At 32.9% G+C, this 24,576-nt stretch overlaps 6 protein-coding genes across 7 annotated transcripts; 3 read left to right on the plus strand and 3 right to left on the minus strand.

Annotated features, from left to right (window-relative positions):
* The first annotated feature begins 3,811 nt into the window (after positions 1-3,811).
* LOC130015017 (aspartic proteinase A1-like) lies at positions 3,812-5,787 on the plus strand. The gene is made up of 10 exons (XM_056104397.1): positions 3,812-3,896; positions 3,972-4,143; positions 4,226-4,265; positions 4,418-4,458; positions 4,569-4,682; positions 4,834-4,898; positions 4,969-5,119; positions 5,161-5,280; positions 5,382-5,467; positions 5,554-5,787. Coding segments are annotated over exons 1-10 (876 nt in total). The 5' UTR covers positions 3,812-3,894; the 3' UTR covers positions 5,639-5,787.
* A 5,724-nt stretch (positions 5,788-11,511) lies between these two features.
* LOC126664555 (mitogen-activated protein kinase kinase kinase 18-like) lies at positions 11,512-12,974 on the plus strand. Its single transcript, XM_050357000.2, has one exon. It carries the CDS (start codon positions 11,583-11,585, stop codon positions 12,972-12,974), a length of 1,392 nt encoding a protein of 463 aa, XP_050212957.1. The 5' UTR covers positions 11,512-11,582.
* On the minus strand, positions 12,800-15,343 carry LOC126665395 (uncharacterized). Its single transcript, XM_050358184.2, has 2 exons — positions 14,942-15,343; positions 12,800-13,400 (listed from the first exon to the last, which is right to left on the minus strand). The coding sequence occupies exons 1-2, from the start codon at positions 15,222-15,224 to the stop codon at positions 13,027-13,029; spliced, it is 657 nt and encodes a 218-aa protein (XP_050214141.1). The 5' UTR covers positions 15,225-15,343; the 3' UTR covers positions 12,800-13,026.
* A 1,111-nt stretch (positions 15,344-16,454) lies between these two features.
* On the plus strand, positions 16,455-17,346 carry LOC126664904 (probable inactive receptor kinase At2g26730). Its single transcript, XM_050357520.2, has one exon. The coding sequence runs from the start codon at positions 16,464-16,466 to the stop codon at positions 17,199-17,201; it is 738 nt and encodes a 245-aa protein (XP_050213477.1). The 5' UTR covers positions 16,455-16,463; the 3' UTR covers positions 17,202-17,346.
* Positions 17,347-17,406: 60 nt separating this feature from the next.
* On the minus strand, positions 17,407-19,480 carry LOC126664903 (probable F-box protein At4g22030). Its single transcript, XM_050357519.2, has one exon. It carries the CDS (start codon positions 18,726-18,728, stop codon positions 17,472-17,474), a length of 1,257 nt encoding a protein of 418 aa, XP_050213476.1. The 5' UTR covers positions 18,729-19,480; the 3' UTR covers positions 17,407-17,471.
* A 1,059-nt stretch (positions 19,481-20,539) lies between these two features.
* LOC126664905 (peroxisomal membrane protein PMP22) lies at positions 20,540-23,442 on the minus strand. Of its 2 annotated transcripts, XM_050357523.2 has the most exons (8): positions 23,277-23,442; positions 22,897-23,107; positions 22,558-22,656; positions 21,807-21,908; positions 21,507-21,582; positions 21,077-21,147; positions 20,901-20,986; positions 20,540-20,801 (listed from the first exon to the last, which is right to left on the minus strand). In XM_050357523.2, exons 2-8 carry the CDS (start codon positions 22,966-22,968, stop codon positions 20,750-20,752), a joined length of 558 nt encoding a protein of 185 aa, XP_050213480.1. In that variant the 5' UTR covers positions 22,969-23,107; positions 23,277-23,442; the 3' UTR covers positions 20,540-20,749. The 2 variants fall into 2 exon arrangements, with proteins under 2 accessions (XP_050213480.1, XP_050213479.1); XM_050357522.2 differs by lacking the exon at positions 23,277-23,442 and having other exon boundaries at positions 22,897-23,211.
* Positions 23,443-24,576: the final 1,134 nt, after the last annotated feature.

Consider the following 24,576-nt stretch of genomic DNA (forward strand, 5'->3'; position numbering starts at 1 on the left):
TCTAGTTATTTTGTTTATAATTCAACCTCAATTGAGGGGCTCTATTTTTGATTCAAAGCTACACATTTAGAGATAGAGGTACTTGAAGTAAGATATTTTTCCAAAAAATAAATGAAGCAATTCTGGTGCTGCATGTTTGTGTTTATGCTACTAGGCACGGGCGAGCCCGTGTGGCCGCCTGGCTTCTCTAGAAAGCCATCAAAGACAACTGATGTCTTTCCGTTCTGTTCCTTCCCTTTTTCATCTCTTTCCTTCATATTTTGCCCCTTTTTCATTTTTTTGGGTTAAATGAGTAGTTTAACTCCTATTTAAAATCACAAAAACATTTTTATTTTTATTTTCCAAAAATCTAAAACTAAATATTAATCAGCCATATAAAATCAAACTAAACAATTTTACCTTTCTTATCACTTGTTCGACTACTTAACGTGGAAACATTTCAATCAAACACATATAATCTTTGCATCTGAGTCAAAATGTGGGAATTAGTATGTGTTATGATGAATTTCAGCCATTTTAATTTTGATCATAATGTTTTTTTTCTAGATGTCGTGTGCTTATTGTGGCAGCCGTTATTTTTCTCCTTTTGGAAGTTTTATGACCTACACCTTTCACCTTAACCTTTGCAAGGTATAGAGAATTTTTTTAAATATAAAATAATTGTATTTATAAATTACTTAAATACTTATTATTTTTCGTTACTGTTTGATTATGATCCCCCGTTTTTCGGAATTGGTGGATAGATACCAGCACAGTAGAAGGTTCGAAAATAGATCATATTTACAGTTACATAGCATGTCTACTGGAACTGTATCAACGAAAGAGACATATATGAATTATGGATTCTGGTACCAATGGGATAGTTTTGGAGCATTAGCTGTGTTTTACAAGAAGCAGTTTCGTAAAAAATTATATTTTCTCAAATTGTTAGGAATCCAGATCGTTGATACTGAACATCCACCATTTTGGACAATTGATGGGTTTCAAACAATCAATCTATCATGTTTTTTAGAAGCAGCACCTTAAGGATTACCAGATAGGTTGTCAGGAAAGTAGAGTAAGGAGAGGAGAGAGATATAAATATTGAAGGAGAACATGGAGAGAAGGGAGAGACAAATTTTAATAAAATTGCTTCATTTTGTTTATGCTTCAGCCTCAATTGGGGGCTTTATGTTTGGTTTAAATCTACACATTTAGAGATAGAGATACTTGAACTAAGATTTAAAAAAAAAAAAATCGGAGCAATTTATGGTGTTGCATGTTTGTGTTTATGCTACTAGGCACGGGCGAGCCCATGTGACCGCCTGACTTCTCTAGAGAGTCGTCAAAGACCATTGATTTCTTTCCGTTTTGTCCCTCATCTTTTTCATTTTTTTTCTCCATATTTTGCATTTTTCAAAATTTTTTGGGTTAAATGAGTAGTGTAACTCCTATTTAAAATCATAAACTTTTACCCTTTTTTTCCAAAAATTTAAAACTAAATAATTAATCAACTGGACATTTGATCATGGTTCTGCCTTTAGCAAGTTGAGCCATGTTATATTTTCAACAAGCTAATGGGCGTTTGCGATAGAATTATTTTTAATTGTTATTCACTTGTTTTTTTCACAATTGACATTTACAGAGCTATAAATTTGGTTAACTTTTATTATTTTAGAAATACAATTTAAATTTTTAAATTTTATATTTTATGGATTTAATATAATAGTGAATCGATTTCTCAAAAAACCCGAATAATTTATTGGTTTGTGATGTTATGGGTATTTTCTATATATATGTGTGTTTTATGTTAAGAAAAATAAAAATAAAAAAATTCAAGTTTTTTTTTCTGCAGTAGTAAATATTATATTTTAATAAATATTTAATTCTTTAATGATTTCAAGTATATATAAGTGTGTGTGTATTAATTATTATAAAGTTAAGTACTAATATATAAAAAAAATGTACAAATAATCTTGATGTTGATATCGAAACGCAAATATAACCTTAATAATTGGAAAGGTATAAATTAATCTATAATTTAATGATAAAATTTAACCCCGTCTAATAGAGAAGTAAATATTATATTTTTCTTAAATTTTAGTTTTCAGATGTTAAGGTCATTTTTATATCCCGATTGGGACAATAAAAATATTCGTGCGCCTAAAAAATCAGTAGGGTCATCTTTACTCCTCCATAGCATCATCAGAATCATTTTTGTACAATTTCTCCTTTTCTTATTCAAGCAAGATCTTTAATTTTTTTAAATATATATAATAAAATATGTTCTAATCTAACAATTTTTTTTAACTAATCTCTAACTAATTTAATATAAATTTTAAATAAAAAACAATGATATAATTATAATAAATTTAATCCAACATAAAATTACATTTTCTAATCCAATAAAAAAAATTTAAAATTGATTATAAATAAAACAAAATAATCTTATTATGATAAATTTAGTCCAAATCATAAATATTTCCTAAGCCAATAAAAATCGAGTCAAATGCAAATTAAATCGCGAATTTTAGTATTTTTATAATTATATCATGAATTTTAAAATTTGACAAAATCAGTAGTCAACTTATATTTTTTAGCTAATCAGAATACTAAACTAATTTTAGTTAAAAAAAGATGATGTGGACACCATAATATAAAATCACGCTAATGTTCTTTTTATGCAAAATAAATAGGTGTTTCAATTTGCCAAAAAATAAAATTAATGACTAATTTTGCCAAATTTTAAAGTTCGTGTTGTATTTACAAAATACGTTAAAGTTTATAATTATTTTTTCAATTAACCCATAAAAATTCTAATTGATATTGATTGTAATTTTTAAATATATTAGTATAGTTATAACAAATTTAATTGATATAATATTACACCTTACTACTTTAATTGTTAATATAATCAATAGTTCTAATCCAATTCATCTTGATAATTTTTAATTCAAAAAGAAACATTTTAAGTAATTAAATATCAAGTGTACATAAAATATATTAGATGGCCAACATGAAACACATCAACCTACAAGTATAATGGTAAGTTTTTACCATTATTCTTCCATTCCCGGTACAGGTCGAGCCGATCAAGTACCTACAAGAATAATGGTAAGTTTTCATCTTGGCTTGTTGATTTTATGTTTATTTTCTGTGTTCTGTAGAAATATTTATCTATTTGGAAACTGAAACTTGTTTGGTATGACTTGACCGTGTAAGGAACATCCGCTGAAATTCAATACGGTAACGGTGCAGCTATTGCTGGTTTCTTTAGTTCTGACAGTGTCCAAGTTGGCAACTTGGTTGTAAAAGATCAGGTATTGTTTAAAGGTCAAATGTCGTAAAAAGGCCAAACCTTTTATAAAAGTTTCACAAAAGTCTTGAATTTTTAATTTTGTCGATTTTGGCCAAAAACATATTATTTGGTTTCAATTATGGCCAACTTTCAATTTTGATTTCAATTTGCCTATGTGGCGCCTACGTGGCATGCACATATATTGAAAGGTTAGGACTTTTGTGAAACCAAATAACCCATTTTTTGCTCAAAATCGACAAAATTGAAAGGTCAGGATTTTTGTGAACCCAAATAATCAGTTTTTGGCCAAAATCGATAAAATTAAAAGGTCAGGATTTTTATAAAACTTTTATGAAAGTTTTGGCCTTTTAACGACATTTGGCCTTGTTTAAACTATCACCTCTTATATGCATTTGACCTTTCAGTTCTCATATTGTAGCTTGTATGAACTCATGTTTTAATTCTTATCTCCTCGATACGTTCATTTATATATTTCCGGGTGAACTTTGCAGGAGTTTATTGAAGCAACCGACGAGTCTAGTCTGACATTAGCCAAATTTGATGGCATCTTAGGGCTTGGCTTGGAAGAACTTTCAGTTGGAAATTCTGTGCCAGTCATGTATGTGTTTTGTCATCGTTTTAGTTCTTCATCTAATTTGTTCTTGATGTTTAATTTTGGTTGCATGTCTTACAGGGACAATATGATGTATCAGAGGCTTATCAATGAACCAACAGTTTCTTTTTGGCTTAACCGCAAGACAGAAGAAGAGGAGGACGGGGGTGAGATTGTATTTGGTGGGGTTGATCCACGTCATTACAAGGGCAACCACACATATGTGTCTGTGCAACAGACAGGATATTGGCAGGTTAGCTGGTTTTTTTATTTGTTAAATCAAAGTATAGTTTATAATTATTTCCTTATGTGATTTGATTATGCTTTTTTTATAGATCGAAATGGATGATATTATGATTGGTGGTGAAGAGACTGGTAATTTTTGTCTCAATAAAAGCACAAAGCTCTTCAAACTAGTAGTCCCCCACAACACACACACACGTAAAAACACTTGGAAAGTGGACATTTGATTTTCTTAACAGTTTAGTCTCACTCCTATACAGGATATTGTGTGGACGGTTGCTCAGCAATAGTAGACTCTGGAACTTCTCTGTTGGCTGGCCCAACGGTATGAACAAATTCTAATATTCAAACCAATGAAACTTTTCTTTTTGCGTAGGTTCATTGTTATGTTACCAACCATTCTTAGGTCGGTTGCTTGACACTCTTCATTTGCAGGACATAATTACTTCCATAAATAAAGCTATTGGAGCCGCTGGAATAGTTAACCAGGAATGCAAGAATGTGGTTGCTCAATATGGACAAACCATCATAGATTTACTCCTAGCTCAGGTGAAAGTTATGCTTATACCAAGTGACATTCTTTTTTAATCCTCAAGAACCCCCTCCTCCACCACAAAGCCATACACTACCAAAGAAGTTGGTAAATTATCGAGTGGATATGTGCTTTGGGTTGGCCTAATGGCTTTGCTCATATCGACAGGCTCAGCCAAAGAAAATCTGTTCGCAGATTGGATTGTGCACATTTGACAGAATTCGTGGAGTTAGGTAAGTCTGTAATGTATTGAATTACTTCTCTCTGTGAATTTGTAACATGTTTGTTTCTCTGCTTAAATAGCATTCAGAGTGTGGTCGATGAGAGAAATGACAAGTCATCAGGCGGTGTTAATTATGCTATGTGCTCTGCGTGTGATATGACAGTTATTTGGATGCAGAGCCAATTAAGGCAGAATCAGACACAAGATCATGTATTAAACTATGTCAATGAGGTGAAACATTGGCAGAATAATCACTTACTAACTACTTGCAGCTATGTGATCGAATCCCAAACCCAGCGAGACAATTAGCTGTTGATTGTGAAAGAATCTCATCAATGCCTACAATTTCCTTCATTATAGGAGGACGAGTTTTTGAGCTTTCTTCAAAAGAGGTTTGTTAGTTAACTTTTTGTATTGATATAAATAACTGAAAGTGCGGCGTAGATTGAGTTGCATCTTCATTGAGTAATTCCACTTGTGGCTATGTGAGCAGTATATACTGAAGACAGGTTCAGGCCCGCTAGCTCAGTGCTTCAGCGGTTTTATTGCTGTGGATTCACATTCTGCTCAACCTCTTTGGTAATGTACCTTTATTCAATATTTTTAGTGATCTAGAAGTTTTGTATACCGTGGTAAGTCTTAAGTAATGGATGTAATGGTTTCAGGATATTAGGAGATATATTCATGGGACGGTACCACACAGTATTTGACTATGAAAATCTGACAGTTGGATTTGCAGAGGCAGCATAAGGGATGTTTAAAATGCTTCATTTCTTGTAATTGATGTAGTGTGCATCAATGGAACTAGTGTTGAATTATAGTGTGTTGGCCTAAATTTAAATTAAAAAGTTTGGTTGTAAAATGGAAAGATTAGGATAATACTCTATTTTCTAAAATAATTTGATTTCTTACCTCAATAAAAAAATAAATAGAGAAAATACCTTATAATTCTAATGCTTTTATTTTTTTACTCTATAGTATATTTATATTATAATTATACCTACTTTCTATTAATTTTTTACTATAATTACCTCATATGATAACTGTCATATTTTTACCTTTTTCTCTCTTTTTCTTTCTCTCTCTTCTCTCCTCTCTCTTCTTCTTCTTGTTCTTCTTCTTCTTCTTCTTCTTCTTCTTCTTCTTCTGTATTTCTTTTTTTCTTCGTCAATTTTCTTCTTCTTCTTTATTTCTTTTTTTCTTCTCTATTTTTCTTTTTTCGCCGTTCCTTCATCGCTTCGCCGCCGTTTCATCATTGCTCCACCGTCGCTGCATTATTCATTCATATTTTGTTTTTCTTTAATTTATGATGATTATTGCAATTTTTTAACATTTAGATATAAATAAATTACTCTTGAATCTTTTTTCAATTTTAGATCTAAAAATCTGCATGAAAAAACGATATTATGATGAAAAAATGATTTTCTGCACAAAAAACAATTTTTTTGCAAAAAAACAGCATCTGATTATCATATGATTATCATAACACTGCAGAAAAAAGGATTTTTTATTTAAAAAAAACAGTCTCTGATTATCATATGAGTATCACTGTATTATCATGTTGTTATTATAACACTGCATTAAGAATGATTTTCTACAAAAAATTGATTATCATGTTGTTATCACTGTATTATCATCTCGTTATCATAATATAATCATATGACACCGAGATAATAATGTATTATTGTACATAAATGATAATGTTATGACAACGACATAATAATAAAATTATGATAACAGTATGATAATATGATACCTATATGAAAAAAATCACATAAAAGTTATGATAACGAGATGATAATGTGAAGAAAATAATATGATAATGAAGTATAATAAGGTCATATTATCATACTATTATCTTCACCTTATCATCTTATTATCATAATTTTTTTTTAATTATTTTTTTCAAACATGTATCATATTATCATACTATTATCTTCACATTATCATCTCGTTATCATAATTTTTATAATTTTTTTTCATACAGGTATCATATTATCATACTGTTATCTTTACATTATAATCTCATTATCATAATTTTTCTGTAATTTTTTTACATATAGGTATCATATTATCATATTATTATTATTTTATTATCATCTGGTTATCATACCGGTGTCATGAATCTTTTTGTTATTCTATTTTCACGTACGTTATCATCTAGTTATCATAATCTTATCATAATTCATTATCATCTAATTATCATACTCCAGTGTTATGATAACAATATGATAATCAAACACTATTTTATCATACATTATCATAGATGTTATCATATATGTACCATAAATATTATCATCTCGTTATCATATGATAAAACATTATCATATGACACTATTTTTATAATTTTTTTTCCATGTAAGTATCATATGATAATGTTATGATAACGATATATGATAATATTATGATAACGATATGATAATCAAACATTTTATGCAGAATTTTTTTTCCTGCAATGTTATGATAATTACATGATAATATAGTGATACTCATATGATAATCAGAGGATGTTTTTCTATATAAAAATTATCTTTTCTGCAGTGCTATGATAATGTGATGATAATGCAATGATACTCATATGATAATCAGATGCTGTTTTGTTTGCAGAAAATCGTTTTTTGTGCAGAAAATCATTTTTTTCATCATAAAATCGTTTTTCATGCATATTTTTAGATCTAAAATTGAAAAAAAATCAAAGAGTAATTTATTTAAATCTGAAAGTTAACATAAATCGTATTAATCACCACGAATTAAGAAAAAAAAATTCTAAAATCAAATATGAAACGAACGGAGAGCGATAGTAGAATGATGGCGGAGCGGCGGCAGACTGATGGCAGAACAGCGAAGAAGAAGAAAATAAAAATGGAAAAGAAGAAGAAGAAGAAGAAGAAGAAGAAAATGGCGGGAAAAAACAAACAGAGAAGAAGGAGAAGAAGAAGAAGAAGAAAGAAAGAGAGAGAGAAAAAGTGACATTTGTCACTTAGAATAAAAAAAAACAGTTAGAGTAAAATAATAATAAAAGTTAGGCATAATTATAATATAAACCGTAACCGAGTGCACACTCGTATCGAATTCATTGTCCGACTTCGAAATTCATGCTCATATTCATATCAAACATGTATATCAAATCATTTATCATATGCAAACACACTAGACTGACTCGATATTGGTGATCACACAGCCTATTGACACTCAATAGGTAGCTAGTTTCTTCGGATCGCATACTAGAGTTTCAGCTCAAAACAATCATTCAAGTAATCAAATAATATAAATGCGATGTATAAAATTATAATATATGAAAATAACTTTTATAGACAATACACGAAAGTAAGATGCAACTCACAGAACTCGCTATCCCAAAACTGCATTATCGTCATCTAATCACGTAGGTTCCATGCATCGTTCGATCATTTAGCTACTCCAGCTAGTCGGCTCGTTAGCTTGTAGATACGTCAGTTACTTATCCAAATTACATGTACGTTTAATTCATAAACGTAAACTTAATACTAAAACCCTAAGTTATAAACTTAGGTTAGCATGATCGTATCCCAAATACGATTCTTAACTTTGATAATCTCTTAATCACATTTCATTATTAAACGTCCTAGTTTACGTTTTGAAATTCAATTGAATCTTGATTGATTACGTGACTTGAAATTGTCTGAAATCAAGTTTCTGCGTCGCGTCAGGGCCCAGAGAAGCCCATATTGAAAATCCCCATTGGCAAAGGACTGCACGTTCGTGCAGTTGCTGTGATGCACGAACGTGCAGTCCCGGGGTTCATTCCCCGGGTCATTCCTACGTGCTAACGTCTCTTAATCAATCCCGCAACGCTAAAAAACACAAGATTCAAGCTTAAAACGTCGAGATTGAATTCAAAATCGCTAAAACAATAAAACCGCTCGAAACCCTAAACCAAAACGTCAAGATCACCTTGATTTGATGCTCATAATAGATAGAGAATTGAATTCTGAACAAATCGATATGAAGAACGCGCGATTTGGACGAGAAACGGCGAAACGGCGGCGGATCGACGATGATCGTCGTTTTTCTTTCTCTGCTCATGATCCCTTTGTCACGACCCAATTTCATGGATCGCGACCGGCGCTAGGGTATGAGTATGGTTATACCAAAACCCGTAGCAAGCCTCGCGGATAACCTTAATTACAAATAAACCTGCAAGAAAACCACTGCTCGGGGGCAACCGAGACTCCAACCTAAGTCTAGCAGTTTATATAATACTTAAATAATAACTTAAATATCTGAACTACTCGGCTAGAATCCGAGACTCAAAGCATGCCTTATATAAATCAATTTCAATGTATAACATGCCAACAACGACAATAAATAGTCGGACCACTCCGACAAACCAAAGTATAAGATAATCATAAATGACATACTAGTTCTACTGCGATCTAAGAATATAAAACAGTTGACTAGCTTATTAAACAAAAGAACCTCCGAAGGAATCAAGAAATCTGAGATCGACCAACTCTCTCAAATAATTAGCCTGGAAAAATTGGGAAAACAACGGGGTCAAATATACTGAGATGAGTTCATAATGCTTTTTAGTTATATTAAGTGAGGGTGTTAATTTTTTTTTTAAAAAGGTGTTGGGTGTAAGGATTTAGCAAAAAAAGGTATTAGGTGAAAATGGTGGCTCTTTTTGTATATTTCTGTAAAATTCTCCGAAATTTAAGTGTAGAAAAAAATTAAATGCATCTATATGACAAATTTTTCAATGATTATTGTTTTTAATGAATTTGGACTTATTCGAGTCCAGTTCAAGTATTTTGAATGTCGTTCGAATTTGAGTTTGAAAATTAAAATTGAAAACTATACTCATTCAAATTTGAGCTCGAATTGGTACAACGCAACTTACATGTGTTTCTTCAGGGAAGTATCAAAGGCTAGATCATATAAGCTATAAATAACTTTTTTTTGATTAAAAAGTTATAACTAACTAATTTGAATAGAACCTATATTTATTATCCAAATAGTATAATCTTCTAGCAATATTTTGCTAATACTGTGAGTTCAATGCCTTTCACAAAGATAATTATAGAACACAATGGTTGTGCCACATCATTCGCGCAACAAACCGGTGAGACGTTAGCCATGTGCTAATATTTAATAATATAAAAATACAACAATTAAAAAAAATTCTATTGTAAATACTCATTGGTTTGTTATAAAAATGATAACCTCCTTCCACAAGCATTTTGATGATCTGAGTAATGGAGCTATTTGATGATCTGAGCAACAAGATTAACAATTTCACACCAGCAGAAAATGGAGTGGACTCGCCATTTCGGATGCAGAAAACCAGCAGGAGTTTCATTAACACGAGCAGCAGCGGGAGTTTCATTGGCATAAGCAGCTTTTCCCCATCAAACTTCATCAAACTCAGACATAACATTCCAGTAGTACATACGTTTTTTTTATAGCAGATTATGGAATTCTAAAGCTCCTCCAAGAATGCAGGTCTTCGTCTGGCAACTTCATAAAGACAGAATTGCTTCCAAATTATTCCTCTCAAACCGGAGTTTCATTAGTGAAGAAGATAATCATCGTTTGAGTTGCTTATCAGAAGTGGAAACGAGATTACATATAATTTTGTATTGCCCTCTCGTGTGGAGTTTCTGGTGCCATATCCTTCGTCGTTTGGAAGTGAACGTTTGGACTTTTCCGTTGGATATAGAAAGCTTTTATATTCAATGGATGGCTTCGGTGAAGCAGAAATATAGAGATCTTTGGGAGTTGATTTGGTTTACTAGCATATGGGAGGTTTGGAAAGCTCAGAATGAGAAGGTGTTCCACAACGAAATTACGGATTATTCAGATTTGGTGTTTGTTTGTATTCGTAAGAGTGATTTCTTACAAATATCACAACTCTTTTTTTGTTTATGATGGTAATAATGTTTATAAGAGTCTACACTTTTTTGCTAGAGATTGATCTTTTTCTAGATTTGTCGGGTTTGTAGGTTTTTTTTTTTTTTGTCTTCCACACTTTGTGGATGTGCCAATTCATTTATCATTTATCAAAAGAAAAAAAATGAAGGAACTAAATTGAATAGTAGTGTACAAAGAATGTAGAGGCCACAACTTATTCCAATCATTGCCATTTCTTGGAGTCGGTTACACCTTTCAAATGTACAATCACATGTACTCTTATCTCACGTTTCCTACTTTTAAGCAATGGCTCTCAAAACTAGGCCATTGGCCCTACTTAGGTTCAAGGTATCACATACTACAACACTTCCAAATAATGTAAACTAAAGTAATGATAGTACCAAAGTTTGGAATATCCCTTCTAACTCATTCCGTCCATTGTATAATTCCTTCCTTTTCTCAACAAAAGATGTTTACCGCACACTACGCACATTCTCACGTGGCGCCACGTGCACAGTTACAAGATTTTAACCAATCACAAGTCACTCCAAACCCCCTTTATACCTCCTTCTGCCACTTGTAACCCTCGCCTTTAGGCAGATATAATTAAAGAAACGGCCGCCGCCCATTGGCTATAAAGTGAAAGCCACCATTTTCTTGCATTAACGCCAAACACATATATACTTACCTAACTACAACAATAAAATAACTGTTTTCCTACACATATATATATATATAATAATACTCTAACACAACACTTGCATCTCTATCCAAACCTTTCTCTACCAAATATCTCTTCAAAATGATTCACAACAGCTGGAGCAGAGGCCGGATTCTCGGCCGTGGCTCCACGGCGACCGTCTCGATCGCCACAGCCCACCAGGCTGGTCTAGTTTTTGCTGTTAAATCAGCTGAGCTTTCCGAATCAGAATTCTTACAGAAGGAGCAGAGGATTCTTTCGGCAATAACTAGCTGCCCTCAAATTGTAGCATACAAAGGATTCGATGTTACCCGAGAAGACGGTAAGCTCTTTTATAATGTTTTCTTGGAATACGCGCCTGGCGGGACTCTTGCTGATGCAATTCGGGAGCATGGAGGTTGTCTTTATGAAGACATGATCAGATCATACGCTAAGAACATCTTGTTGGGACTTGAACATCTTCATTCTAATGGGATTGTACACTGTGACATTAAGACCCGTAACATTTTGGTCAGCGGTGATGGCCTAAAAATTGCTGACTTGGGTTGTGCTAGGAAAGTCAATGATGATGAGGTGTTAGCAAATGATTGGGACGCCAAGACTCCAATTGCCGGCACACCTGTCTACATGGCACCTGAGGTAGCGCGTGGCGAACACCAAAGCTTTCCTGCTGATGTGTGGGCTCTTGGTTGTACCGTTGTTGAGATGACCACTGGGAGGGCTCCGTGGTCCAATGTTTCAGATGCTATGTCCGCCCTTTACCAAATTGGGTATTCAGGTAATGTGCCGGAGATACCAAGCTCTATGTCAAAGCGAGCCAGAGACTTTATCACGCAGTGCTTGAAGAGAGAGCCGACAGAAAGGTGGTCAGCAAGTGAACTGCTAAAACACGATTTTATAACAGAGGAGCCAACCTCTGTTTCCAGTTCTAATTCTTACGTGGATACTCCCACGAGTGTATTAGATCAGGCTCTATGGGAGGACATGGAGGCAACTTTGAAAGGGACCAATTCCTTTCCGGCTGAAAGAATAAAGCAATTGACCGGAGCCACATCATCGAACTACTGGGCATTGGATGACGATTCTTGGCTCACTGTGCGAAGCAAGGATTCCCACTCAGTAGATTTTTATGAGGCTTCGATCACAGATAGTTGGTCGGAGATATTTTGGTTTAGAGGGGAACATAATTTGAATAATGTTATTCCTAATGAGCCCACAAACATTGGTGGGATAAGCACATTGTACATTACAAATAGTGGCAATTGTAAAGATAATATATGCAGATGTATTAAAATAGATGATGTCAATGACACTTGTAATTTTGTCCAGGAAAAATTGATTCATTCTATTTCAGCATTGAATTTAACAAGAAAATTAAAACCTAATTTCTCTTTAATCTCTCTCTTTTGTATGTCTTTTCTCTCCACACTTACAACAATCCATAAATCAGTATTAAACCATCATCAGCAAAACCACTTTGAACATGTTAAATAAATAGTATAAGATATAATTTGAAAACTACTATTTAATCAGGGTGTTTGCTTCTCTAAGTATTCTTCTTGCTGCCTGAACGCGATAGTCTCACGTCCAGAGATTGCAATTGGGTCCTTAGATTTTGATTCTCTTCAAGTAACCGATCATACTCGAGAAGAAACCCCTCAGATTGCTTCCTTAGTGCAACTGCATTGGTTTCTGATGCGTGTACCTCTTTTTTCTTCACTTCCAGTTCAGACTCTAGCTGCTTCAGTTTTGTTCGCACTGTGGTCATTTCTTCTTCCATGGCTTTGTTCTCCTCAGCTTTTCCATTCTCAGCATCTCGACTTTGTTTCTTTACAGCCTCCATGCTCTTCCTCCTCATGCGCAATTCCCTTATATAATGGTGTAGTCTGTCTATCATTAGTGCAAGGAAAAGCATGGCTCCTGCAAGCAGTAAATTATAGATTTACGCCCCAAAATGATTTAATACAATATACAATACGAAATATTGTTTGCATAATGCAGAAAAATATTCTCAAGAATGAGAACCAGAGCTGTCATTCAGCATATTTTACTGTAGCAGACTAACAGTTATTCCAAATTTCCAATACCAAGTGACTGATAGAAAAATACTATTTTCAGCAAGCACCCCCTAACATTTTCATTTTATTTTTCACTCCATCCACACTACTATTAACAGGAGGAAAAACAAGGTAAAAATGTAAACATTTCCCAAATATTTTTGCCAAAGCACAACTAAAACTAAAAGGTCATGTTTGGTTCAACGTAATGCAATGCCATGCAATGTAATGCATTTACTTATGTAGTAAAAAGCTACATGAGTGATTGCATTACATTCCATAACAGAGAATCAAATATGGTCAAAAAGTTTAAATATACTTAAATGAAAGTGAATTACTTGGTTCTAAACTTGACATAGCAATGGTGTTGTATAGTATAACCAACTAATTATCTACCCCTGCCTTACTTCTCTTTGCTTAATAGTCATACTCGTACAAATAAAAAAATATTAAGAGTTGAGAACATATAGCAGGGGCAAAGATAACTCAGTCCCCCTAAAGAAGATATTTGCATTCGTAGAAAATAAATCTTATGCTTGAAAATTTTCATTTTTGATTATGTGATCCATGTGTTTCTTGTTTGAAGTTGTGCACTCATCTTAAAGGCACCCAAGGGTTTATACAGTATCTAAAATTATGAATGTATGATATTTACAGAGTGGGCAAATCATACTTTCTTAGTTATGTAATTCTATAAACGGAAAATTAGAAAGTATTTACTTCTCCACATTTGAAAATTCCTTATTAATGCAGATAAGCTTTTGATCGTAATAAATGGCCTTTGACACAGAAATCAAACAGCTAGGATAAGGATCAAGATCTGTGATGGTAGTTAAAGGTACTTACTGCATTACATAAATGATATATGTTAGCTTCAAGTGCTTAGACTGCACATAAAGAAAGCTCAAATAACTAACTAGCATGCAATTGAAATCATAGTTAAATTGGTCCTAAGTCCTTCCTTGGAACAATTAGGCTCCATTTTTTCCAGGTCAATCAATCTAGAGATTCATATACAAGAATCTAAACTACCTCATTTATCATATAATATTAGATCAAACCTTGAATGAAGAGAGAAACAAATATCATAATCCAAAACAATAACATACACCAACAGCATTACCACCTCAATCAGAACCGCAAATCGACTAAAACGACATACGAAAATGGATCTAAAACTTCTTTGATCCAAAAGTTATAACCATATCATGAATGAAACAGTGATTAAACATGCCACCAATTTGACCATCTAGAAAATTAAACCCCAATTCGATCACATCCAAACACCAAACAACACAAACACACACAAAAAAAGCAAAAACCTTCCAAATCAAACACAACATTCATCACATTACCAAAATCAAGAAACTTCAACCAAAAATCAAAACAAAAACATAAATTTACCCATAAGAGTGGCTTCAAGAAGATGCTTAGCCATGAGAACCTGGTCGGTCGGATTGACCAAACCCTCATCAATCCCATGTTTCTGGATCTTCATCATGCTATAAACACTTGACATCAACACCACAAGAACCGTTCCCCCCACCGTCTTCACAACAATTGGCCCACGACCTCGCTTCACCCGATCCAAACCCATCAAAACCAGCTTCCTAAAAGGGGTCTTGAATGAAAGAACCATTATGAGACCCATCTCTGAGAAAATTACTGCATACAAAAGCTGTATCATTGTATCAGTTTCTGGATTCTGATTCTATTCTAATTTTCCAAGAGAAAAAATGTGTAAAGAATTTCAAGGATCACAACTTTTTTTTATATTAATAGAATTATGAAGAACTGCAAATATTGAAAGAAAGAGACTTTTAAAGGGAAATGGCATTTATTTTCTTGGTAGTACTAATATGACTCGACTCTTTGAATTTTATTTGGTTAAATATATAGAATGGTCCTTCATGTTTTGTTTATTGTCAATTAAAGACTTGTATATTTTATATTTGTTGAGTCTCCCCTCGCACGCCAGGGAAAAGGTATTTTCAAGCATTTTTATATTTGCTCAAGTCGTCCAGTCGGCAGATTAATTGCAAATTCTTTGTTGAATAAATTTGCTTTCATTGCCATGTGAAATGTTACTGCAAAGTTGAAAGTGTTAGAGATAGTGACCAATAACAGATTAGTATTTTTGTTGAATAGCTTCAAATATGTTTAGTTTTAATGATGAGAATGGTAAATAAATATAGAAAGTGAAGCAGAGATACATGTTGCCATAATTAGAAGAAAGTAAAATTAAAAAGCAATAATTAGCTTGGTCTTAGTTGTCTTTGAGCTATTATAACTCTGATTCTTTTATCTTAAATTGAACATGTTCATAATTTGCAGTGTGCTCAATAAGAAAATTGTACAAATTTATGGCTACCAAAGTTTAAAAAAATATACACTTAAGGTCCAAAAAAACTTTCAGAAAAACTAACCATCTTTTAGACCATGTGAGAGAATCATCTTTCAGAAAATAAGATGGTGACAGAGTCATCTATCATTTTCAGCTGGGAACATTATTAAAGGTGGTGGGAGTAACATGGTTTTTTCCCTCCCCATGATCACCATCGTATGTTTACATTTTGCCTTAAGTTGAACCCCTTTTCTTTCAGGGAATATTTTTTTCATCCTTAAATTGACTTAATTGATGTACATTAATTATCAAACTCTGCTAAGAAAATGATGTATCTGATACAGTTTGAGAAAAATACAGACCTAACCGAATAGCCGATGTTATATGTTCTGCATAGTTTGTTTTCAAGAAATTACATTCATAACATCAAAAAATTGCTCTTGGTAATATCAGTCCCAACTTTGTAAATTTCTCCTGTTTTTAGTGACTATAAGTCTCCAGCCTGCCGACCAAATCCACTTATAAAAGCAGAAAAAGAATACACAATTTGATTATAGAACAGCTCGAATTAAAAATCAGAAGATGGTTCGAATGTCTTTTCTGGTGCTACCAATTTTCATCTTTCTAATTATATTTCCAGTGTCAAATTCAGTAGAGGAAAATGTGAAACAGTCATTAGTGCAGTTCATGGAAAAACTTTCGTCAGGAAACGGGCAAAATAATCCGAATTGGGGATGGAACATGAGTTCAGACCCCTGCAAGGACATTTGGGTGGGAGTTTTATGCGATTCGCAGTTGCAAACTGTTCGTGGAATAGTCCTGGATGAGTTCAATTTCGACGGAAGTCTTGATGTCAGTTCTCTATGCATGGTAGACTCTCTTGCTGTATTGAGTCTCAGAAAAAATAAAATTTCCGGCTTAATACCTGACGAGATAGGAAACTGCAAAAGCCTAACTCACTTATATTTAACGGAGAACAGATTGTCAGGTTCAATTCCTGAGGCGATTTCAACGTTGAGTAACTTAAAACGACTTGACATTTCCAAGAATTACTTGTCTGGTAAGATTGCTAGTCTGTCAGGAATTTCAAGCCTGGCATCTTTTCTTGCACAAGAGAATCAGCTTACCGGGAAAATACCAGATTTTAACTTCGCAAACCTTCAGGAATTTAATTTATCAAACAATGGATTGACAGGTCCGATTCCTGATACACTAGCCAGGTTCTCTGCAGGCAGCTTTTATGGCAATCCTGGACTATGTGGATATCCACTGAGTGCATGTCCACCTTCAGCTGCTCCTGCTCCATCACCATGCCAGTAGCATAAGCTCCACATTTATTTAAGAATAGAATCTTTGTTATGTTATTCGCTTCTGCAGTTTTAACAATTAGCCGAGTCTTGCTTTTACTGTAAAACTTTGCTACAAAACGTAATAAAATTGACTATCAAAAATATTAGCATCATAACTGAAGGAAACCGAACTCCAGAATAAGACAGGAAGAAGAGACAGCTCAAAATTGTAGAAATTAGTCTTAAAGAGTAATTTTATTAGATTCTGTACAAATTACAGGATTAAATTATTATGAAAGAATTAGAAAAGCTTGCTAGCAAACTCTTGAGTAGCTTCATCCTCATTTCTTGAAGATGAAACAAGATTTCTTAGGTCTGAAAGGCTCCTGCCTAACTGTAAAGCAACCTTCATTTCAAGCATTTCTCCATTTTCTCTTGCTCTAACATCTCTCTCATTGATATTTGATTCTATTGTCTCTTCCATAAGCTTGAAGAAACCAGCATTGTTCCTATACATTTCAAATACCATGCCAACTTGCCCCCCATGCTCGAATACATTTACTATACTCGCCAACGCGCCACCCACAACGCCTACTGTAGCAGCCCATGGATGGCACCCGACGAAAGCTGATCCCATCGCTGCAACAAAGGTAAACAAAGGACCAGAAATAGCCATTATCTTGTTAACTTTTAAGGCTAATTCAGCTAATCTTAAGTAATCTGCCTCGTCTTTCCTCTTCAAAACCTTAACAATCGCTCTCATTTCCTTATCCACCTTGTTATTCCACCCATTTCGGTCTCCACTGTTTTTCTCTGAATGTTTCTGCTTCTTCTGTTGTGGCCACCAAACTGCCGGCTTCACAGTTTCTGGGAACTTTTCAAGCATAACACCAAGTAAGGGAAGCGGGAACGCCCTGTCTAGAGCTAAAACATTCTCTAGCGCTTCATTCACATCATCAATAGTAGGATCCCCCGTGGACAGCGTTGTTTGAATCTGCCGATGTAGATGCTTAAACAACCTCGAGGCGTTTCTTTGTTCTTCAGCAAGCTGGGATGGCTGGATCGTATTCATTATCGCCGACATAGCACCAGCTGCAAGATAGAGTAGTGTAGAGGAAATCTTGAATGGTGAAGATTGAGGTACAACACTAGCAAGTCCACACATGGTAGCAGCAGTGAGAGTCATAGTGTTAATTGAAGTTAGAAGAAGATTGTTCCAGTTATCTCTTTGCTTTCCAATATTTTCATGCATCTCAATCCTATCTGCCACAGCCTCCATCATCGCGTACAGCTTCGCGTTCACCATAGCTGCTTCACTACTTGTAGATATATTATTTTCCACTTTGGTAGCTATTTCATGAACATTTCTGGTTCTTTGTATGTCCTCCGTCAAGTAACTAGTAGAAAGCTTGGGAAGACGAAGATGAGTAGCATCAATACGAATTTTCGGTACATGTAGCATATTAGATCTATTCAGGATAGTTCCTTTACACGAACACGGACATGAAGTTAAAGTAAATGAAGAAGACTTGTTTGAAGCTAGAATTCGAGTTGCCATGTCTGGGTCGAATTTTATCGGGTAGTTTCTGGATGCAAGAGAAGAGTGATAAGTGAATTGAGTTGTGTTTGAGGCATCAAACTAGTGTGATATATAGTATAACGTTAGCCGAGTAGAATAGAACAGGTCCAAGGTGTTGAAACTCGCAATGAACTTTGATTTGAATAAACTAATTATGGCTGATAAATTATATATTCAAAACTATTTGTTGTTGGCATTTTATTCATATTGAAAATGAAATTGGTAGCATTAAACTAATTCATTTGACTTTGAAACAGGTAGCAGAACGAGTTATAGAGCAATGAAACAGAAACAGCCAAAGGAAACAAACAAGTAGAAAAATAAAATATTGGTATTTTAGAAATGGCATAATTCACGTGAAGTTTCAGAAATAATACAAAAATTGTTTGCAAATGTTGAACAACATATTTTTTAATCCAATCAAAGAAACAATTAGTTTATGGCAATATTTTACTCTAAACTGCTCCCTAACTATTTCACACTCTTTGTTCTACTATACAATAGAACGAAAAATGAGAATTTTGTATTACGTTAATTAGGTCACCAAAACCAAATTTATCCATTTTTTCTAAACTGAACCGTAATCGAAATATATGTAAACCGAATTAAAGAAATTGGATTCAGTCGGTTATTTGAGTTAACCAAATAACAAAATTTTATTATTATTAATTATTTTTAATAGAATACAAAAACTAATTTTGGTGTTTATTTTTAATTTTATATAAATGTAAAGAGCAAATTGATATCTAAAAAAAATATAAAAATAACTTCAACTTAAAAAAAAATACAGAAAACATTATATGTATACATATATACATAATTCGACCAGTTTGACTAATTTGAGAATTTCATACCAAAAATTGAATCGAGTCGAATTGAATATAATTAATTAAAAAATTTAAAACTAGTAACCTTAACCGAACTGGGTTAACCATATATTTGGTCAAAATGCTTCTGCTTAAACATGTGGAATTCATTTGTAAAAAGAAAAAAGAACATGGGGAATTCAATTTTCAGAATATATATATAATATATCACAGATTAGACAAGCCTGCAAATAATCTCAACAGCTTTTTGGCTTTGGAATGTCTAACAATAATCTGCATATCAATAAATCCAACGTTGAAATGTTTTGGATTGAGAAATTTTAATCTCTTTTTAGGAAAATAATTCTTAATGGGGAGTATGAATTTCCTAGGATTTCAAATTTAAACTCCAAAATACCTTAATGGTCAACCCACCAAACCAATTGGTGGGTTGAATATCATATGTACTCTAAATTTTAATTAAATGAATATTAACTTCCAACTTTTTTACATAAGTTTAATTTACTCAAACAAAAATAAAATCCTAATAAACTAAAAAATGTCCCAAAATAATAATCTATATTAAAAGTTTAAAAGTTCTTCTTCGCTAGTGCTATAGACTAAATGATTAGACACTCTAATGATTTTTATTGTTTTCTAATTTTAGATATTATGAAATAATTTTTTACATTATAATAACATTTTAGTTGTTTTATTTGAATTAATTAATATACTATAAAGATCATATATTACTATAATCATTCATCTAAATTTAATTATTTGTCTAAATTTATTCATTTATTTTTTGATCATCGGAAAGTGGGAGCGCTTCTGAAAAAAATTGAATCCACGACCTAATAGAATGTTGCTAAGTGTTTATACCATTTGAGCTATATCTCATTGATTAAAAGGTATTTTTGTAATGTTCACATTATCCTCTTTTTACTAACTCACTATATTACTTTCCACCCAAACATGTAAGAATTGAAAGAAACCGAACCGTTACTTTATTTTAGTTAACTTTACTTTAAAAATCCATAATTTTACTTAACTCGTTTTTTTTTTTCAAAAAACAGTGGAAATAAATCATTACATCACACAGTTTGAAACTGATATCATGGTTTCATTGTTGATCACTACATACTTCCGTTGAGCAATACAGAAAGTTCAAGGAACCTGATTCGGATCAGACATTCAATCTTTTGTCAATGCCATAGACCTCGCTCGCAGGTTCAGAAATATTCCCCTGAAGGAAGAGCAGACAAGAAAGTTTGTTTAATGAATTTTTGCAATAGAACACAATGCATACAAAGAAGAAAATTCAGAGAGATAAGCTTATATATACCAGAAACATGCTACCACCATCTGCAATATGACACGGAATTGCTGCGGTACATACTGGTGATTTATCCAGCCTACTACCGGCCAAAACTACAATTTTTCATAAATTGAAGTTTTTTTATGTCAGCAAACAGTTTAATTTTTCATGTAATAAAATTATATAAGGGAAATGAGCTATACCGTCCATGCCGTAAGCTGCACTTTCGGATAGTCCTTTTTTATTCTACTTTTCACAAGCGTCCAGGGTCTTCCTGCATTAACAACAAGCAGCTGTAAAATTCTTGTCTGTGACAAGAATACGACCTAATAGTTTATCACATCTCATGTAATTCCTATATGACATGTTTACACCTAGAACGTCTCTCCAACCTGACTACTTCTGACAATTTGCCAATTTTCAATTTTTGTCAAAACACAGAAATTCAGAAGAAAACTTGTATTAGGATCAGGCCCAGAATACTATACACAGAAACATTTTATATCTGCAGAAAGAAGTTTTCCAAGGGCTGACACAAAAAGTATGCACATGATGTTTTGAAGATTTTCGCTAGACTTGCATAGACATAAATCACAAGAATTAAGCAGCTGAATCAAGTTCGTATTAACTCACTCTCAACAATCACACCATAGTATACCATGAACAGCAAATTGTTCCAAGGAGAAGATGTCAACTGCTCTGTCACTACCTGAGAAGTTTAATGCCGCATTTTAGATCAATTTCAAATTTCAATCCACCATGGCAGCAGAATGATATGGTTTCAACAACTCATACAACAATTCAGAGGTTAGCATTATTTGACAACAAAAATCATTTTTTGAGAGAGGTTAGCAGAATATCTTATCCCTATGGCTGATAACTAACATCGAATAAGAGCACTGAAAATACGAATTTGGACAGGTATCAGCATACCTTCTTAGCAACTGTTCTAGTATCCTTCTTCCCTTTGAATATTTTATCCAGTATTATATGGAGATAATGCCCAAATGGTCCATGGTATGCACACCCGAAAAGCTGCATTAATGTAAGAAATTTTTTAGAGAGAGAATTGTGTAGCACCAAATACATACAGGCAAATCTTGGGGGAGAAACAACAGTTTCAGGCTTTCAACAGCCTCCTTAGTGGAAAAAATGGAATATGCGCTACAAATAATCAGCGAACTAGGCATATATAACTAGAGTATAACAATGACGTCCACTTTTTAAATTCCCAATCAATGAAGGTCTCATTATGAAAAATCAAAACTTTCTATTATCAACGCTGATGCATTCAAAAATTCAATTATTGATTTTTGTTTTTTCCATGCTTGCAACACCTTCATCAAGTACTATCACTAAAATACTTTGACCAATTATGTTTAATTTGGTAATTGGTAGTCTTTTATGACATTACCGGTCTACTAGCAAAGTTTCTACAGCTCGACAGCATAAATTTTGAGGATCAAAGGAGTTATAAGGAGACCCACAATTCCGGGAATGATAACTCCTTTGATCCTCACAGTTTATGTTGTCGAGCTGTGAAACTTTGCTAATATGATTTACGTTCTGGAACAAACTAACTGTGCAAACATATGTCTAAAATCCACAACTAAGCAAGTATTCAAACACGAATGAATATCATAGAGCGCGCAATCCAATTTTTGAATTAATATGAAATAATTACCACTTTGAGAAGAAGGCGTCTGAGTTGAAGTTTCTGTATGCCAGAGAGTTTCTGTGCTACAATATCACTAACAGCGGACAAGAATCCTGCTGTAATTACCTGCATTAAATCAAATTTATGATACATCAAATTCAACGAAACTTATTTAAAGGGCATAAATAATTAAATATCGATCACTCATGATCAAGATATTGACAAAAAGATTGCAACTTTGATAAATATCCTAATTCCTATTCCCAGTAAATCAAGATTACCACCCATCTTAAACTAAACCAGAAACAATCAAGAAATCAAACCGTATAACAAAGATTAGAAAAACGAATTAATAAAGAGACATACTTTAGTTCTCAAGGGATGATGCTGAAGCTGTAACAAATACTGTTGCAATCCCCTCTTTGCGATCGAACCCATCTTTGGTTTCTGCTTCTGATTCCAATTTCTCCTGACTCAGAACAAATAAAGCCTTAAACTTTATTGCCTAGCAATTTGATTCAGTCAAGCATAGCCTAATTGACTTCACAATCACATCCCATCACTCGGGTTTTTAAAACTAAACACAAAACAAAAAAAAATTATGATTCTTAATTCCGGAAAAGGAAAAAATATGAGCAGCAGGTAGAGCTATGGATTTTAAATTAATCACGTAACGTGAAAGTCGTCAATTTATGTAAATATAACACAAATTAATAATTTGTTAATTAGAATTAAATGGTATTTACTGATTGGTGTTTGCTTAAAAAACTCTTCAGAAGAAAACAATAAACTCCTTCGAGGGAGAATTGGTCAATGGGTAAGATCGGAATTATTGAGGATGAAGTAGTAATTTAGTTGGTATATTCTCGCTGGTTATGAACCTTAATAGCTCCTAAGTAGACATTAAATATTGTAAGTGACCATATTATATAGTTTCTCAAAAAAAGAAGTAAAAACTATTTGGATACTATAAATGGCTGTCTTAAATAACAAACCAGGATTCTATCCAAAGACAAACAAACAAACAAACCAAGAAATTGTCATACATAAATAGCCAACTAATAGTTCTATAAGTATAATTAATTAATTACGTGCCCATCATCAAGTCTATGTTTGTTTGTGTAATTATGCTAATGGGTTAAATATAAATTTGAAACAACTTTTTTTTACCGGATTCATACTTTAGTAATGCACTGAAACAATTAATGTTAGGAAAAAATATTATACACTCCTAATGGCTGTGTTTTTAATAATTGAAAAACAAAAGTAATTGAAAGAGAAATCCTAAAAATGAAAAGACAAAAAAAAAATAAAGTTGAGAAAAAGACGAAAAAGGATATATATGTTCATAACGTTTAACCTCATAATCATATATGCCCTCATATTTAAAAAAAATACATATATTATCGTTCCTAACGTTTTTAAATGAGTTCATTTAGACCACTAATATTTTTTCCTAAAATGGTCGTATATGCCTCTAATTATGTCAAGTGTTAAGATCGAAATGAGTTAATTTAAAAACATTAGAAGCATTTATTCACCTTTTTGAACCATAAAAACGTATATGATCCTAATTATAAAAGTTAAGTGCATATGGCCCGTATTTTTCTAAAAGAACAACAAAATATAAAAGTCTAGTTAAAATATAAATAGTTATTGATTGTCAAAATTTAGTATATGTTGATTGGTACAATATTCGACATATTTAAAAGAGTTGTATTCTTGAATTGATTTAAAAAGATTTAAAAAAATAGGAATTTAATTGACGCTTTTTAATTTAAATTAAGAATAGAAAGTCTATTTATAATGAGATTTTCATTTTTAAAATAAAAAAAATAATTATTATTGATGGTCAACATGGCTCTTAATGTCACAGCCATTCCCAAGCTCCGTCAATCGGCAAGGATGGTGGACTGCCTGCCACCTCAGCCATGTTGATCTTTTCAAACGGCCCAAACTAAAATTTTAGACAATAATCTAAGGAATAAAAATGATGTGGACAACAGCTTCAATGCAGTGACATATGTTGCAGCTCTTCGCATAGCG

This window comes from Mercurialis annua, linkage group LG1-X (genome assembly GCF_937616625.2).
Source record: "Mercurialis annua linkage group LG1-X, ddMerAnnu1.2, whole genome shotgun sequence".
Taxonomy (NCBI): Eukaryota; Viridiplantae; Streptophyta; class Magnoliopsida; order Malpighiales; family Euphorbiaceae; genus Mercurialis; species Mercurialis annua.

Bases quoted from the DNA above. Each gene is read 5' to 3' on its own strand.
- LOC130015017 (XM_056104397.1), top strand. The intron at 4,683-4,833 runs GTGAAAGTTATG...TCATATCGACAG, and splicing joins TAGATTTACTCCTAGCTCAG to GCTCAGCCAAAGAAAATCTG. The intron at 5,468-5,553 runs GTAATGTACCTT...TAATGGTTTCAG, and splicing joins CATTCTGCTCAACCTCTTTG to GATATTAGGAGATATATTCA.
- LOC126664555 (XM_050357000.2), top strand. From the start codon at position 11,583: ATGATTCACAACAGCTGGAGCAGAGGCCGGATTCTCGGCCGTGGCTCC.
- LOC126665395 (XM_050358184.2), bottom strand. From the start codon at position 15,224: ATGATACAGCTTTTGTATGCAGTAATTTTCTCAGAGATGGGTCTCATA. The intron at 13,401-14,941 runs GTAAATTTATGT...TACTGCTTGCAG, and splicing joins TCTTGAAGCCACTCTTATGG to GAGCCATGCTTTTCCTTGCA.
- LOC126664904 (XM_050357520.2), top strand. From the start codon at position 16,464: ATGGTTCGAATGTCTTTTCTGGTGCTACCAATTTTCATCTTTCTAATT.
- LOC126664903 (XM_050357519.2), bottom strand. From the start codon at position 18,728: ATGGCAACTCGAATTCTAGCTTCAAACAAGTCTTCTTCATTTACTTTA.
- LOC126664905 (XM_050357523.2), bottom strand. From the start codon at position 22,968: ATGGGTTCGATCGCAAAGAGGGGATTGCAACAGTATTTGTTACAGCTT. The intron at 21,583-21,806 runs GTATGCTGATAC...TAAACTTCTCAG, and splicing joins CTAGAACAGTTGCTAAGAAG to GTAGTGACAGAGCAGTTGAC. The intron at 20,802-20,900 runs GTATATATAAGC...CTCTTCCTTCAG, and splicing joins ATGGTGGTAGCATGTTTCTG to GGGAATATTTCTGAACCTGC.